The sequence below is a fragment of the Anabrus simplex genome, chromosome 12 (genome assembly GCF_040414725.1).
Source record: "Anabrus simplex isolate iqAnaSimp1 chromosome 12, ASM4041472v1, whole genome shotgun sequence".
In the NCBI taxonomy this organism is placed as follows: domain Eukaryota; kingdom Metazoa; phylum Arthropoda; class Insecta; order Orthoptera; family Tettigoniidae; genus Anabrus; species Anabrus simplex.
In genome coordinates, this window is record NC_090276.1 from 54,141,996 (window position 1) to 54,157,522 (window position 15,527).

General features: G+C 36.8%; 1 protein-coding gene across 8 annotated transcripts in view; it reads right to left on the reverse strand.

The window, feature by feature from the left end:
- Positions 1-7,675: 7,675 nt before the first annotated feature.
- LOC136884204 (ribosome-binding protein 1) overlaps positions 7,676-15,527 on the reverse strand; it is a 262,166-nt gene continuing 254,314 nt past the window's right edge. For all 8 annotated transcript variants that reach the window (XM_067156254.2, XM_067156250.2, XM_067156251.2 and 5 more), the window contains one exon: positions 7,676-14,962. In XM_067156254.2, the coding sequence (XP_067012355.2) occupies positions 14,895-14,962 (68 nt within the window). In that variant the 3' untranslated portion in view covers positions 7,676-14,894. The remainder of the gene's footprint in view (positions 14,963-15,527) is intronic.

A 15,527-nucleotide genomic window follows, 5' to 3' on the forward strand; every position in this document is an offset into this window, starting at 1 on the left:
AGGACAGGAAAACTAAACTGACCTGCCGTTCCTGCAAGAGACCAATGTGTGATGAACACCGTGCACAGATATGAGAGGAGTGTGTGAAAAAGTGACACGTTCAAAGTGCTGTGTAAGATAAAGTACTGTGATTTTCATGTCCATATTTGCTCTTTAATTTCTTCAAAGGTTATTATAAACTGTTTTATATCTTATCAATTACAGAACTTATTACTTGTTTTTACCAATAATCATAAATTTTCTTGTGTGTTTTCCATCAGAAAATGTATACCATGTTAATGTTTATAAAGGAACTTTATATATGTTTCTCCTTTGTACTTCTGATCAATTGTGACAAGACCTTTTATTTAAATTGTGAATCTTCCTACTCTAAGTAGAACTCAGGACTTTCAAGATTCCATCTTGAGTTAAATAATTATGTTAAATTGTTGTTCTAATTGAGACTGTCATATTTACAGAAAAACTCTATATGTGGTCTGAGCTTTGTATAACATTTCATTTATGACAAAACTTTTTATTTATTTGAGAATCTTATGGTTCTAAGTCGAATTCAATACTTTCAAAGCTCTAACTTGAGTGAAAGAATTATGTTAAGTGCCGTTCTAACCGTGACTTCTAGATTTTGAAATTGTGATTATTTGAAGTTTTCTCCAGATACTTTTAAGGGCACATCGTAAGTCCCATATTAAGTGTGTTTATATGTGCACTCATGTAATGACGATATGTTTATTTACGATTGGCTATTCTCATATTTGGCTGAAGATAACTCTCACCAGCATCGAAACTAGTTCCAAGTAAATGTTATAACTTGTTTAGTTTAATATTAGTATTGAAAAGGTGGATTTTCAATTTTATTTATCTATATTACCGAACGCCGCATGCTTCCGTCTCTTCGCTCACCGCATAGTGACCGCATATTTTCGTATGTCTCCAGAACCTTCCACATGCCCTATATATACTGAGACTTTCCGTCCCTTCCTCAGTCCAGTCCTGACAGTGGTGTGTGTGGAGGGCTCATCATCTCACCGTGCTGCGTGCTAGTCATGCCTTATTATCATCCTGCACCTAGGCCTTTTTATTTGGAGACACTTCGTGAGCAAAGACATTTTTTGTTGGGACTCTTGTTTCCCAGAACCTTTCTGGATCTGGCACTTCTTGGCTCTATTCAAGCCATCATATATTCTCATAACTTTGTGCATTTGGTGTGAGTGCTATGCTTGATTAGTTCATATAACTAGTTTTCCATTTGAAGCATCACGATTTCTGTCTGTTGGAACATGAAGTGCAATATTCTTTGTCAATCCGTTACAGACTCTTTACGTGGTGATACTTTTCTAAATATTCCATCTTTTTTACTTTGCTCGGCAAGGTCCTGTTTTCCATCCCTGCCTGTGAGGTAAACAAAGCCTGGTTTCCAGTCTTGAAAGCCTTAAATCCTGGAGGACACGATGGCCATGGCAGAGCAGAAAAAGCAACGGGTGATCAGTTGTTTGTCTCCGCCGGGGCAGGTCGACGTACATCGGACTCCTCATTGCTTCAATCATTGGCCGAAGAACAACCAATCAGCGACTGCCCCTCCAGCATGGTGGACCAATAGGCGAGCAGCGCACCGTAGCCTGCACTATATAATGAGGTGGAACTGCAACACCATGCCATTCCATTGCGAGCTTCACAGCTACTGAAGTCAAGCGGAACCCTTGATAATGCCGAACGCAGTCTTTGGTGAAACGTCGGGATGATCACACGTTCCTGGACCACTGCCTACAAGCCCTGAAAATACCAACAGTTTGCAATGCCAGCCGTGAAAGCCTCAATTGCTACATAAACATTTATGTTTAAATTAAATCCTTAAATACTTGAAATTTGGAACTTATCTTCCTGAAGTCCTCCAACAGTGCTTTCTCAATCCTTACCAGTCTAGCATAGAATACTGCTGCTGTTTCTTTTTCAGGTAGTTTCTAAATTTATTTATTCAAAAATCAGTTTCAACAGACTAAAGAACTTAACATTTGTTGACCGAGTCGAAACTGAAAAGAAATAGCAGACAAATTTGCCTTTATATATGAGTGCTTTGGATTACAAGCACTTTACAGAATGAATTGAGGAGCGTTTTTGCAAAACTCGACATTTGCAGCAAACATCATTTTTCAGGAAATGTGTTTTTTTTTATTTTCACTTAGAAGTATATGCATGAAACATTTCAAATTTTTGTTGATATTAGTTCCAATAGAGACAAGCACGGTACCTGAATAGAACTTGTTGAAACTTAAGGTGGATGAGGTAAGATCAGAAGATAATTTTCTCGAGTTTTTTCATAAGTCGGTATATGCAAATATTCTGGTAAAGTGGAACTTCACATTAATACTCTAACTGAATGATATATATTTTTTTATCTTATTACTTATTTTTGTTACTTTGTGAATAATATTTTTTGGATATTTATTGATTTTTTTTTTAGCTCCATTGTCATACATTTTATAATATCGGCTACTTGGTATTGTAAGATTACATAATATTATTAGATTCTAATATACATAGCATCAAGCAATGTAACATAAAACAAAATAAGGTATTAACCTATATTATCAATCCTATTGCAATGAATGAACACATTAAAATCACACAGGTTTAATTTAAAATTAATTGAACCGAGCTCGATAGCTGCAGTCGCTTAAGTGCGACCAGTATCCAGTATTCGGGAGATAGTAGGTTCGAACCCCACTGTTGGCAGCCCTGAAAATGGTTTTCCGTGGTTTCCCATTTTCACACCAGGCTCACCTTAATTAAGGCCAAGGCCGCTTCCTTCCCACTCCTAGCCCTTCCCTGTGCCCTGAAAATGGTTTTCCGTGGTTTCCCATTTTCACACCAGGCAAATGCTGGGGCTGTACCTTAGTTAAGGCCACGGCCGCTTCCTTCCCACTCCTAGCCCTTCCCTGTCCCATCGTCGCCATAAGACCTATCTGTGTCGGTGCGATGTAAACCAAAAAAAAAAAATTAATTCTTACAAAATAAAGTGTACTCAACTCATCAAAACACATAGCCATCAGAAGTCTGTTACTTGTCTTCTAACACGACCCTGTAGAAATCCACATCTGGTATTTCAAAAAATTTCAAGAGTTTGAACATCCTTGTTTTCTTTGCTCACCATATTTTTCTTTGGTAAAACTGAGGATTTCTGAATGCTTCATGGCTGGATTTCATTTTCAGAACTTCAACTTCCACTGGGTATACAAAGTAGGTATCCTGTACTGATACGGAGACACTTCTTATGTCTCTTATTATACGTGGTAACACGTTGACTATTCATTTTAAATGGCAACCTAATTCGTAGTAACTTCTGTGAACTCTCTTTTAGATCTTTGATTTCCCAGTCCCTGCTCAGAATTTTAAGGGTGCCATGTTTCTCTAAGATATCATAGTATTGTTTGGGAGACAGTATGTTTTCCCCGTCTTCTGTAAGATTTCTCAATTCTACCGAACACTGTCTGGAGTCCTGTTGCTGTGTCCCCAAATAGGGAAGAAACGGAGAATATTTTTTTCCAAGAAAGCAATAAGTGTGGCCAGGATGACACTTTTTGTTTTGGCTGCTATAATCCCTGCTCAGAATTTTAAGGGTGCCATGTTTCTCTAAGATATCATAGTATTGTTTGGGAGACAGTATGTTTTCCCCGTCTTCTGTAAGATTTCTCAATTCTACCGAACACTGTCTGGAGTCCTGTTGCTGTGTCCCCAAATAGGGAAGAAACGGAGAATATTTTTTTCCAAGAAAGCAATAAGTGTGGCCAGGATGACACTTTTTGTTTTGGCTGCTATAAGAGTCTGAGAATAAATGTATCGTGGTAGGGTCATCATTGTGCAGTTTCTTTTCTAGGTTAAAAAGAAAGTCCAATAAAGCCGAAGCAACTTGGTTGCAACCTCTTGAGGATTCTGTTTCTATCTAAGAGATATGACAGTAAATATCCTCTCTTAGACTTTCCTCTGCCATGATGGCTCTCTGCATTTATACCTTTTGATATTCTTAATGGCAACCGTAATGTCCTTGTGTTCCTTGCCTGTTCTGTCACCACCTCGATTTTCCTTAGGTAACTTCCCAGTATGATGAAACCTGCTTGTCAGATAAGATAATCCGTCCTTTGATATGCCAGAAATTCCTTGAAAAGTTGCAGCACGGACAGGAAGTATTTCACCAGTTTTCTTCCTAATGCTGTACTTCACAGAAACATTTTCTTCTTCCTAGCACTTTCAATGTTCACTACCCTGCGCTGAGGTGTGGAAATGTGCATATACTTCAATAGAAACTTGTCTTGATCGATCTTGTTTAAAGAAGTCACATGATGATGGAATTCTGTGATATCTTCATAACAGAGTTCAGCAGCTTTGCATCGTTTCATCCTTTTACTTTTTGTACTTGTGGGCAAGTCTTTGAGTCCATGAATGCATTTAATATTAGGTTTGTTTTTATTTCTAGCCAGCTTTCCAGGTACTCTCTTCTTGTACCTAGACTTTCTTCCACAGACACATTCCTGAACTGGCACGCCAGTTTCAGAATATTCAGATTCATTATTCATACTGTTGAAGACTGAAATAGTTCCTCACACAGTAACTTGCTTAAAACTTCTCAAGATGCGAGTTTCATTTTGTCAACGACAATGAGGGCTAATTGCGGGAACATGTGGCATGTAGTTCCTTTCAATAAAGGGGTCCGGCGTTCCATTGTTCCACAGAAGACCACTTCCGATTATCCATGAGAATGCTATGTGATTAATAGTTAACTGCATTTATAGAGTTTCGCTTTAACTTTCCGAGAGCATATATCGACTTTTGCAAAAACCTAATGATTTCAACCACTTCTATACACGGCAAATATAGACTTATGCAAAGGATGATTGCACAGGATGGTGAGCAAGATCAAACTGATAACAATGGCATGCATAACTGAAATTTTTTGCATTTATCGAGTTTTGAAAAAAACGCTCAATTGTGCTTACAATCGAAGACTTTACTGTGTACAGAAATAGTTAGCAATATATATGGAGATGACAGAGATAAATTCAGCGATTAATTTAGTAGGGGAAAAATTAAAAATTTTCAAGGCAGGTGCTGTAAATATGATAAAAGATAATATAGACGAAGCAATACAAATAATGGAAAGATCAGTAGTAATAGTTGGGGGGGGGGAAGTAATGAAATCAGTCTTTTTTTTTTTTTTTTACACACATCATTAAATACAAAGGAAATTCTGAAGTGATAAGGCACTAAAAATGTACAGAAATGAGGAATCATAAAGATTAAGGATAGAATACAAAGACTTATAAAGTAAAAACAGAAAGAACTGACAGGCCAAAGAGGTAGCTGTTAAATATTGTGAAGAAAATGAAACCAAAAAAGTTTGGAAAAGTATTTTTTTTTAATTGTAAAGAAAACAGAAGTAGAAACTACGCAAGCATAAGCAACGATGCATAGATAGAGTAGTTCAAGGGATTACTAGTGGGACAAAATGAATGGAAAGTTAAGAAAAAAGATTGGTATACTGAGACATTTGTGTCAGAAGCTATATCAGTCATGTGACTGCTAGCTCCTGACAAGAAATACGGAATAGCTCAGACAGACTGGAGTACATTTTTTTTAAAAAGTAAAATGCATAAAACGCTAAATTCCGCCAAAAAATCCGCTGTCCGCTAAATAGTATATTTCTCCGCCGACAGTTTTCTAATTCCGCCAAATTTAGCGGAAAATCTGCTAAGTTGGCAACACTGCTACCTACCCTGCATCGCAACCCGTTCAGAGTTTTCCACGAAACCCATCCGTTGTCATGTCCCAAAGGTAAACTTTCATAAGGAATAATCCAGTCTTCAAGATCTTTAATTCTCCTTTTCCATGATGCTACTCTGATTTTTCCAGGTGGTTCTATAAGGCTTTTTGTAGAATGAAGTTGATTTGATCCTTCGATTTGACACCTAAGGCTTTACTAGATGATCCCATAACCGAGGATGAAGTATTAGGAAGATAGGAAACTTAAAAGGGTCCACCTTTTCAATACAATAAATGTTATAGTTTATTTACAACATATATTTACACTTGGAACTAGTTTCGACGCTGTTTGGCGTCATCTTCAGCCAAAATGTGGGAAATAGGCTAGCATGTAGACATTTATATTACACAAGGTGTTACATCAGTGTGAATAAATGAGGGAACATGAAGACGCAAAGTACAATGTCAGTTTCAAAGTGGTCATGAAGGGCGAGTCAAAATTGTATAAGCATGAGATAACATAATCACTTAAACAATAAACATATAAACTGTAACAAAACCATGCGGAAGTATGAGATGATTGGTATTGGAGATTCAAATTATTTCAGACACTCTTCCATTGAATGTTGCCTGCCGCGAGTGTAGTACAAAACATCGGTTATATTTCAGTAAACACAATCTTCTCAAAAATGCACATAACGTTATAAAATATTTGGGTTGAGATGAAATTTGGCAGTTAGGGATTGAAATCACTTATTCAATAAGCATCAATTCAAAAAACAGCTGTGAAGGGTTAGACAAGAATTTCACTAGCGTGAGTTTGGACTCGATAAATGCAAAAAACACATGAAACACACTCGAAAATGTAGGTTCGTGATGGATTTGGCACAAAAGGTCTGCGTTTAATCATTCATTGAATGGCACCGGTGCGAGTGTAGTTCAAATGTGAGGTAGGATTTAACAGCCTCTTAGAATTGCACGTGACATCTGAACTCATGGTGCGAGATGAACTTGGCAGTGAAGGTTCGAATTGAAGATATTCAGTAATGTCAATTCAAAACAGTCCATGAAGGGTGAATGCAAAAGCTATATCATACGAGTTAGGACGGAAAAAAAATCAGGCGCTATTAGTGAAACCACATACATATTTTGGAAAGAGTTAGGTAACAACCGTTATGCAATGTGTTTTGCACCACTGTAATCTGTGGCAAGCATTCAGTAAAGTGATCCTATGTTAATGTGCTGCAGCTCACTCGTGGAATCTAAGTGCAAACACCTCCCAACAAATGGTGCGAATAATGGCATCATTTCCAGTCGCCAATCAAAAGTCTGTGGCCATGATTTATAACGATTCTTGGTGGTTAGATTTCACCACACACCAGACACCAAATGTCTCTATATGTTAACTGTTTTGCTTTTTCTGGTCGAGGTGCAGTTTTTGTACCTTCCTGGTGTTTCCATTTCACCACTAAATCATTCACTGTTTAATGCAGTATCCGCAACTTGTCAGAAATCTTGTGGATAAAACGACCAAATAATCATCGCCCACTGATAATCATGGTTTCAGCCTCACAGAGTTCTCATATGTTCATTTTGGCCTCTGTAGCTAGTAAAAATTTCTCATACAGCCTTGCATAAGCTCATGATATGCTTTAGTGACACGAGAAATCAGTTTACCTTCCTTTCAGGGGCTGTTCAGTCAATGGCAATATAATATATCTGCAGAATACTTCATAGAAAGTTTCCTTTCTCTCCTACAAAAATATCTAATGTGATGTTGAGGCTTTCATTTGTCAATAACAAGCATGCCTTTTAGCATTCCTCAAGGCTGACTAACTGAAAGAACTGGAAAGAAAAATCTAGAGGGAACAGGAACATATGACAGGAATTGGTAAAGTCAACAATCAATACACAGATTACCAACTAGAATTCTACTGGAATTTTATTTCTGATACACAAGTAAATCTCTCTTCTTTCCATTCATGCATAATTACAAAAAGATATCTATACAATTAAGTTAAACGATTCATTAAATAATGATTTCACAAAAGGTGTGACAAATATATCATTTTTAGATTTTCTAATACAAACTGAAAACATAATTAATATTCTTGTAGTACAACAAAAAGAGTGTAACATGAGAAACTAAGTACCAAACCACATTGTTATAAGAGTGATTGGAAATAAATTGGTGGTAAGCAAAATAACGAATCATTCGTGTCTCCAGCTATTCACAACAAAATGTCTTTATAAAACCATAATTCTACACATAGGCATCACAAGTTCACTTACAAAACAACACATCACTATTAGTCTGATATAAAAATGTGCCAGCAATTGATTCGTTTGTGGCTAGAACTGCCTTTCACCCAGTTTTGTCAGTACTAGTAATAAAGGGGCACAAAACGTTAGGTACTAGGAAATCCACATCTTAAAGCCAAATGTAATAATGGCAGTTAGGAAAGGCATTAGAACCATCATAGGCCTAATGATTATGACAATAAGAATAAATCTCACTATTTTCTTTATCCTTAGCATCTGCTTACAAAATACTAACTTTGTAATATTTCATAAAACAAAATTATTCCATGGAGAAAGTGCTTCCAAAAAACCTTTTCTAGTTCTCCATGGGTGGCCACAAATGGTCAGGTTTAAAATTCTTGATTTATTTTTTAATCCTATTCTTATTCGAAAGAGTAAGAGGCATAAAAGAAGCAAGAATGACATGAAATTTATTTCATTCAATGACTGCTAGCACAGAGAGGTAGAAGCTGTATGCATAAATCAGTGGGGTCATGTGAGGGTATGTTACTTAGGAGAATAATGAACTCAGCCATGGAGAGTAAAAGAAGCAGAGGGAGACCAAGGTGACGACAGTTAAACTCTGTTTTGATTTAATGAGAGTACAGTCCCATTTCCCCTTGGTTGTGTGTGGGGTTAAAAGCCAACCATGTAAAAAAAAACACCTGTTATAAAAACATTGCATACTGAAGGAAACCAGACAGGTGATGAAGCAATGGCTATGTCTAATCAAAACCAGCGGGCAGCTGCTCCATGGGTTGTCTGGATGTGAAGGCAGACTTGCAGAAGCTGGGAATAAGAAACTGCAGGGGACTCTGGTAGATGGAAAGGCTCAGGCTCTTTTCAAGAGGTGCAGAGGAAGTCGTCGTAGTTGTCATCAACTCCCCGCTCCAGCAAGCCGGTTGCAGGTATTTATGAACCTTCTCCAGTTTGTCCTGCCCATCCATAACTTATGTTCTACTTTTCGCTGACAATTTAAATTATTGAGGAAGTAAATTAAAATGTATTACAATTTCACTATTCCCTTTCCTCTGATTAGCTTGTGTAAGTTATGTCAATTTTATTGCAAAAATATAATTAATTCGAGCTAAATTTTCAATCTCAGCTTCCCTGACTGAATATGGTGGCCACCCTAACATAATCCATACAAACGTACATGCTATAAAACGAAACACAACAAAGAACTTCTCTTCTCAACTTTTAATGAGAAGAAAATTCTTTCCTATAATGTGTTTGACAGTCTAAGCTCGTTTTTAGAATCTACAGAAGTCCATCAAAACAGGCAAAGAATCTCACATTTTTCCTAAAACTAAGTCTATTTACACTTGATGAGAGCACTTTTCTCAGTGGAAAATTCATATCCGCAGGGTGTCAATCAAGGGGAGACAAGGCACATGTCCCGACACTATTTCCAATGATTAATCATCTCAAATATTCATGGATATTATGCCATTTGCAGATAGTCATGTATACTTATTCAGGTGAGAAGAAGTAACAAATTAACAATCCCTGTCCTGAACAACTAAAACGTAAAACTATACAAGGTGTTGCCCAGAATTTATGAGAATTTGAATATCTCATGTGAACAAGTACTCGTATCAAGTTCTGACGTTCCGTGTCTCTTGATGTGTGTTTTACCTATTAGTCTTCCTCAGTAAGTACACACATTTCCAAGTTTCAATACTTTTCTTTACACCATGAATTTCAAAATGGCTCATGTTAAGGAGTAGAGAATCTGCATTTAATTTTACTCCATGCTCAATGAAACTGCAGCTGAAACCTATCAAATGCTAAAGTAGGCTTTTGGTGAACAAGCATCAAGCCAAGCATAAACATTTGAATGCTTAAAGTGTCTCAAAGAAGGCTGGCAATCTGTGGAAGATGACTAACATTTGGTTGGACAATCACCATTCAAAACTCCTGAAATGATCACAAAAGTACATGACGTTATACATGAAGAGAGAAACGCAGGAATGGCCTGACATTTGGAACAATGGAGACTAGTTATTGCACCACAATGATGTGCCCACATACATCTTGCTTGTAGAGAGGAACTTTCTGACAAAAAGTAAGACCACCATTCAGTAACCCTGTTACTCATCCGATCTGGCCCGTTCGACTTCTACCACTCTCTTAAAATGAAACTTAGTTCTAAGGGCAGCAATATGACTACACGGAAGAGAACCAAAAGGAATCGCAAAAGGTTCTGAAAACACTGAAGCTGGAAAACTTCCTCGAGTGCTTCAAAAATCACTAGCTTTACTGTATTCATGATTTCATGAGCAATTTATCAGAAATTCTGGGTAGCACCTTGTACATTCCATTTCTTTAGAATAAAATTGCACTTATCACATAAGTTAGAAATTCATTAAATCAGAAATTTATAATTAACATTATTTAATTAAAACATCACATATATACACTTTGAAATTAATATAATAAAGAAGGTTGGGTAGTAAATTTGTCATTAGCTACATAAACAATCCTACATTAACAGTTGCTACAAACAAAGGGAAATAATTAAAGAATTAAAAATCAAATTCATTTAATCATAAAAATATCTGAAGACAGTGTTAAAAAATACTATTCATTAACTTGTTCAGAAAAAGATTTTATTCAGTTCTTCAACATAGCATTCTTTAGGACAGATAAACTCCCCCAACTGACAGGTACAGCAAATAAATTCATCTCTTAAAACAGGGGAAGACTAGTAGGATGATGTACCACTGGGAGCTGAGAAGCCTGCCAGAGTGGGATAAGAGATCTCCCACTCAACCACACTACAGGTTATTTTACAGTTGTGCAAGGTAGGTATGATGTTAGTCGCAACGTTCAGCCTTAGGCCGGAATATAAGTGGGATGGTGAGAATTAATGACTTTAGTATCATGCTATTGCTCTAGCGTTATTTTGGCAGTGTAGTTACTGTATGAGTTTAGGAAAAAAAAAAAATCAAGGCTAGAGTTTGGTGTACAATAAGTTTTTTTTTTTTTTTCACTTGAGCAATGTACATCCTCTCCACTGCCCCTCTGCTGAACATTATTAAGATACAAATGTAGTACCTCAATTACCTCCCTTGTGAGTAGCGTACCAATCAGTGGACTTGTCATGGCTTTGTGGTGCTGCCAGAGCAGACCCTGTATTATGGCCATAACATTGCTCACATTCCTTACATTTGCCATCTTCTCAGCCCCAAACAGAATACACTTTTGCTTAGCTTAAGTCCAGTTTCTGTTATTGATGTTTTCTCGTGAAGATGCAGCTGTAATGATGCTTGCTCACAAATTTACGATTTCAGTTTATAAGTCACAACACCACACGTTATTAAATTTTAATACAAATTATCCTATTCACTTATAAATGATAAAATATGAACCAAACCCTTTTCTGGCCAACAGGCAGTTTCATATTTAACGATTATGTTGATGTTAATTTAATTTCTTGATCTGAAACACCCTGGATAATATAAATTAGTGTATACAAACTTGCAGTTAGCTGTTAGCTCATTTGTCGAACCTTGTGCTGACTGCTGAGAAAGAAAGGCAAGCCATCAGCCATTTCTGGCTATAGTGGCAGACAAAATAATCTAAGAAATCATTAAGACAAGGTAAAAAGCACATTACACCATTGAATTATTAATAATGATCCATCATCCTATCTAATTATCACTCAATAATATCAACTTTCTTAATTAAAATTGATATCATCTGTGAAACTTGAAAGAGTTTGTCATGCATAAAATTGTAACACCTAGTTCTCTATATTTAACTTCATAGAAGTTCCAAATTTGTATAAGAGCAAAATGTTTTCACAGTCATATAGTCTACATGTAATGTATTGCATAATTGTCCATAACAGAGAAATTTCCCCCATTCTACTGCCTCCAAACACTCTCAAAAGATCACAACTTCCAGGTTATGCAATGTCATCAGCGGGATATTAAAAAGTGAGAATTCTTTCTTATGAATTCACCATTCCACATTTTGTGGTTTTACATTTCTGGAACACTTCATACAGAAGGTGATATTTCTAAGCAAAGATAAGTGGTTTAGTTGGAGATTTTGTCTTCTGCATCAGATGCTGAATCAGTGTTTTCTGAATGATTTTTTACTATCTACAATGTTTTAATATTGGTATATAAAATCCTAAGGTTGTTTTGTTACACTTGTAACAGTAGATGATAGAAAGAAAGAAAGAAATAAGTTTTCATGATTTTCTTCTCCCCAGTACACTACTCATTACTCTGCACAGCCACGACCAAATGCATACAAAAGAGTTCATCTCTTTTCAACAACCAACTCTTCGTTGACATCAATAACGGAGTCGGGACTATCGCAGATTCCACCAGGCATTAAGCCAAAGTAGCTAAAAAACTCAAAAACTCATCCCAAGGTCAGTCTCAGCTACCAAGCAAATTGCAGGATGGCAGATGGCACTCAGATATAGGGGCAAGCTGCGAATAAGGAAAAACCCAGATAAGTAGTCCTGAACCAAGATGGCACTGTCAGCAGACCACAGAGGTGCCGAGTGGTATGAAAGCTCTATTAAAAGACACACACAATCTAAGATAATGATATGAAGTGGCCAACCTTCACTACTATTAAATAAGTAAATTTAGCCAGAGAGGAGAGAATCTGAAAGGCTAAGGAAAGAAATCCCGACAGAAAAGCAAAAAAACCAAAGGCTATGAGGGAGGCAGCTCCCCCGCACGACGTTGGAGCTTAGGCTGATAAACCACGTGTCAAGAGAAAACCAGATTGATTAAACAACCATGTGAATGACAAAACTATGAATATAGCAGAATGGAATGCATGGGATGGAGTAAGCTTATAAAAAAAACCTTGAAGGAAAGTTTGGAGTGTGATATATTTAGATTACCAACTAGTAAACTATTCAAATGATGGTGGGGATTATTGTTAAGTATTTTGAGATCCAGACTGATAACATGAGGTCAACAGTATTCTTGTCATCAGAAAGCAATTTCTTAACATCCTGAAGCTCATTGGATGTTTCTTGGAGAGAAAAACTTTATAAACCAGAGGTGGAGGTATGAAGTATACGGCATCAAATGCTTCTAGAATTACAATCTCCTATACAAACTGGATGTGATTCCTGATTATAACCACTGTATTAACAGTTAATTGTAAATTTGTTGTTTCAAAAATAAAAATGCAGATTTGTCATGACAAAGGACGAGGAAGAAGATGAGGTACAACAACAACAACAACAACTACATTGATTGAAGAGAAATTTGACAAGTTTGGATCTGTCGAACCAAAACAGTTGGCGATGAGCAGAGGAAGTCAAGCAGTCAACCTGAGACACAGTATGAAATGAAATGGTTCAGAACTTCAAATATCTTGGAAGTGTTCTGTCAGCCGATTACATAGTTTTGTATGAAATTAGCACAGGGTTAATAAAGAGGCTGCAGCCTTCTACAGACCTGCTCAGGAGCAGCCCAGCCTAGGAGAAGATACATGAAGAGAAGTGATGGTAAGAGGCTTGTTTATTCCTACACCTGGCCTGCTGGAGTGGAGAATCGATAATGATGAAATTGAAATAATTTTATCAAATATATATAAGTTCAGATGGGAATATGAAATATAGCTTCTTCAATGACATGTCAACACGGCCTTCCAAGCTGTTTCACATTCATTGTGTAACAAAGTTACTGTTACCTGTGAGATCTAAAGACGTGTCTCTTCCAAAATTCAACAAGATAAGTGTGATACAGTCAATATCTAATATCTTGGCATACCGAGTCCACATTAAATTCAGGAAGCGGGAAATGCTTGTATGGAAATTTTAACCGATCTTTTCTCTAGTGTGCTGTTGACTGGTGTCATGATATGTCTATCACTTGGGATCAGGTCTGAAAAGATGAGGAGGATGGGCCTGGCAGGGTAATGCAGCAGAATAAATAAATGGCAGCAGTGTGTTGGCGAGGCCAAGTACTAAAGGGGCTACGAGTAGCCACAGCATGGAAGTCTCCGACTCTCTATAAAAACGCAAATCGTCCACGAGTCTGTTAAAATCTGTACGGTTTCATTTGCAGCCATGTGAAATGCCATTTATTGTGTATTGTTGGGATATGGTTAATTTCTCTGAAAGTAATAAAAGGTACAATAGTTCCACTGCACATGGATAATTGCTTCAAAATCTTTCCACCAAACTCTGCAGTAGAAATGGCCCCAAACCATAACCATATCAAGGTCTGTATTTCCTGCTTGACAGCTTGAGTTTTAGAACACTGAAGTAGGCAGTGTAGCCTAAAATGGCAGACAAGGAGGTATGGAACAGCTACCAATGAAATGGCAACAGTAAAATTGTAAAATCTGAGGCAGATTTTGAACAAGTGAAATTTGTCAGTTTTTAATTGAAAAAACTATACAAATAGCGCAGAACAGCTGGTACTGCTGCAAGCTTCACTAAGTAACCTTAACTCATGATGGAATCTGTTAAGGACAAATTTACAAGTAATTGTGTCTTCTCCCTGTTAATTCACACTCTGCATGTGCAAGTTCTGAAACACCAACCAGTCACTTCAAAGTCAGAATGGAATCTCCAAAAATCTACAACATTCAGACAAGGTTTTTCACTCTTACACATACACACACACAAACTCTGTTTGTTAACTATAAATGTAAGCACCATGTAAAATGAATGTATTGAACCCTATTACCCCCCCAGTCACGAACGTGCAGTAGTAAAAAATTGCTACACCACTTGCACACAACATATCACTCGATCGATCACACACGGCTGATTTACAAACATTCCTGAATGTAAAGAGACTGTTTTTCTCATTTCTGATATCCTCTTAATTTGCAACAAGTACAAACAACTAGGAGAGATGGTTGTTATCTTCCTTCTTGTCAGTTTTTCCAGGAGTTACTTTTTTCCGGAACCACCCTGTGAAATAGAAAAGTTGTATTAGAGTATTCACCAGACTTTTTATTTTGTTTTGGGTGACAGGCCCAAACTAGAGAAATTTACAACAAAAAACCGATGCAAGACATAGCAGTGTACAGAGATGTGATTTTTTCAATTTTGTTTTTCAGCATAGTCTGCCATGAAGACCAAGTCACTAGCAAAGGCCAAACTGTTTACTATATTTTCATTCAGCTAAATCCTACCCTGCCATTTTACACCTTTCACAAACAAAAAAATATGCCCAGGAAAGATATTTTGAAGACTTTGATGCAAGTTTATTTCTTTCAGCAACAAGTTTTAGTTACACAAAAATATATCAAGAATATATTTTTCAAGACTTTGAAGCTTTAATGTGGATGCCATATTTCTGAAAATCTCTAATACCTAAACCGAAATAGCTAAAATAGGACCAAATATTCATGCGACTCAAACCAAATCCCCCAATTTTCAGAAGATTGCATTCATGATTTGACGAGCACTGTTGAGATAACAGTATCATATTCAGCTGTGAGATATTGAAATGGCTATATGAATGACAAGGAGA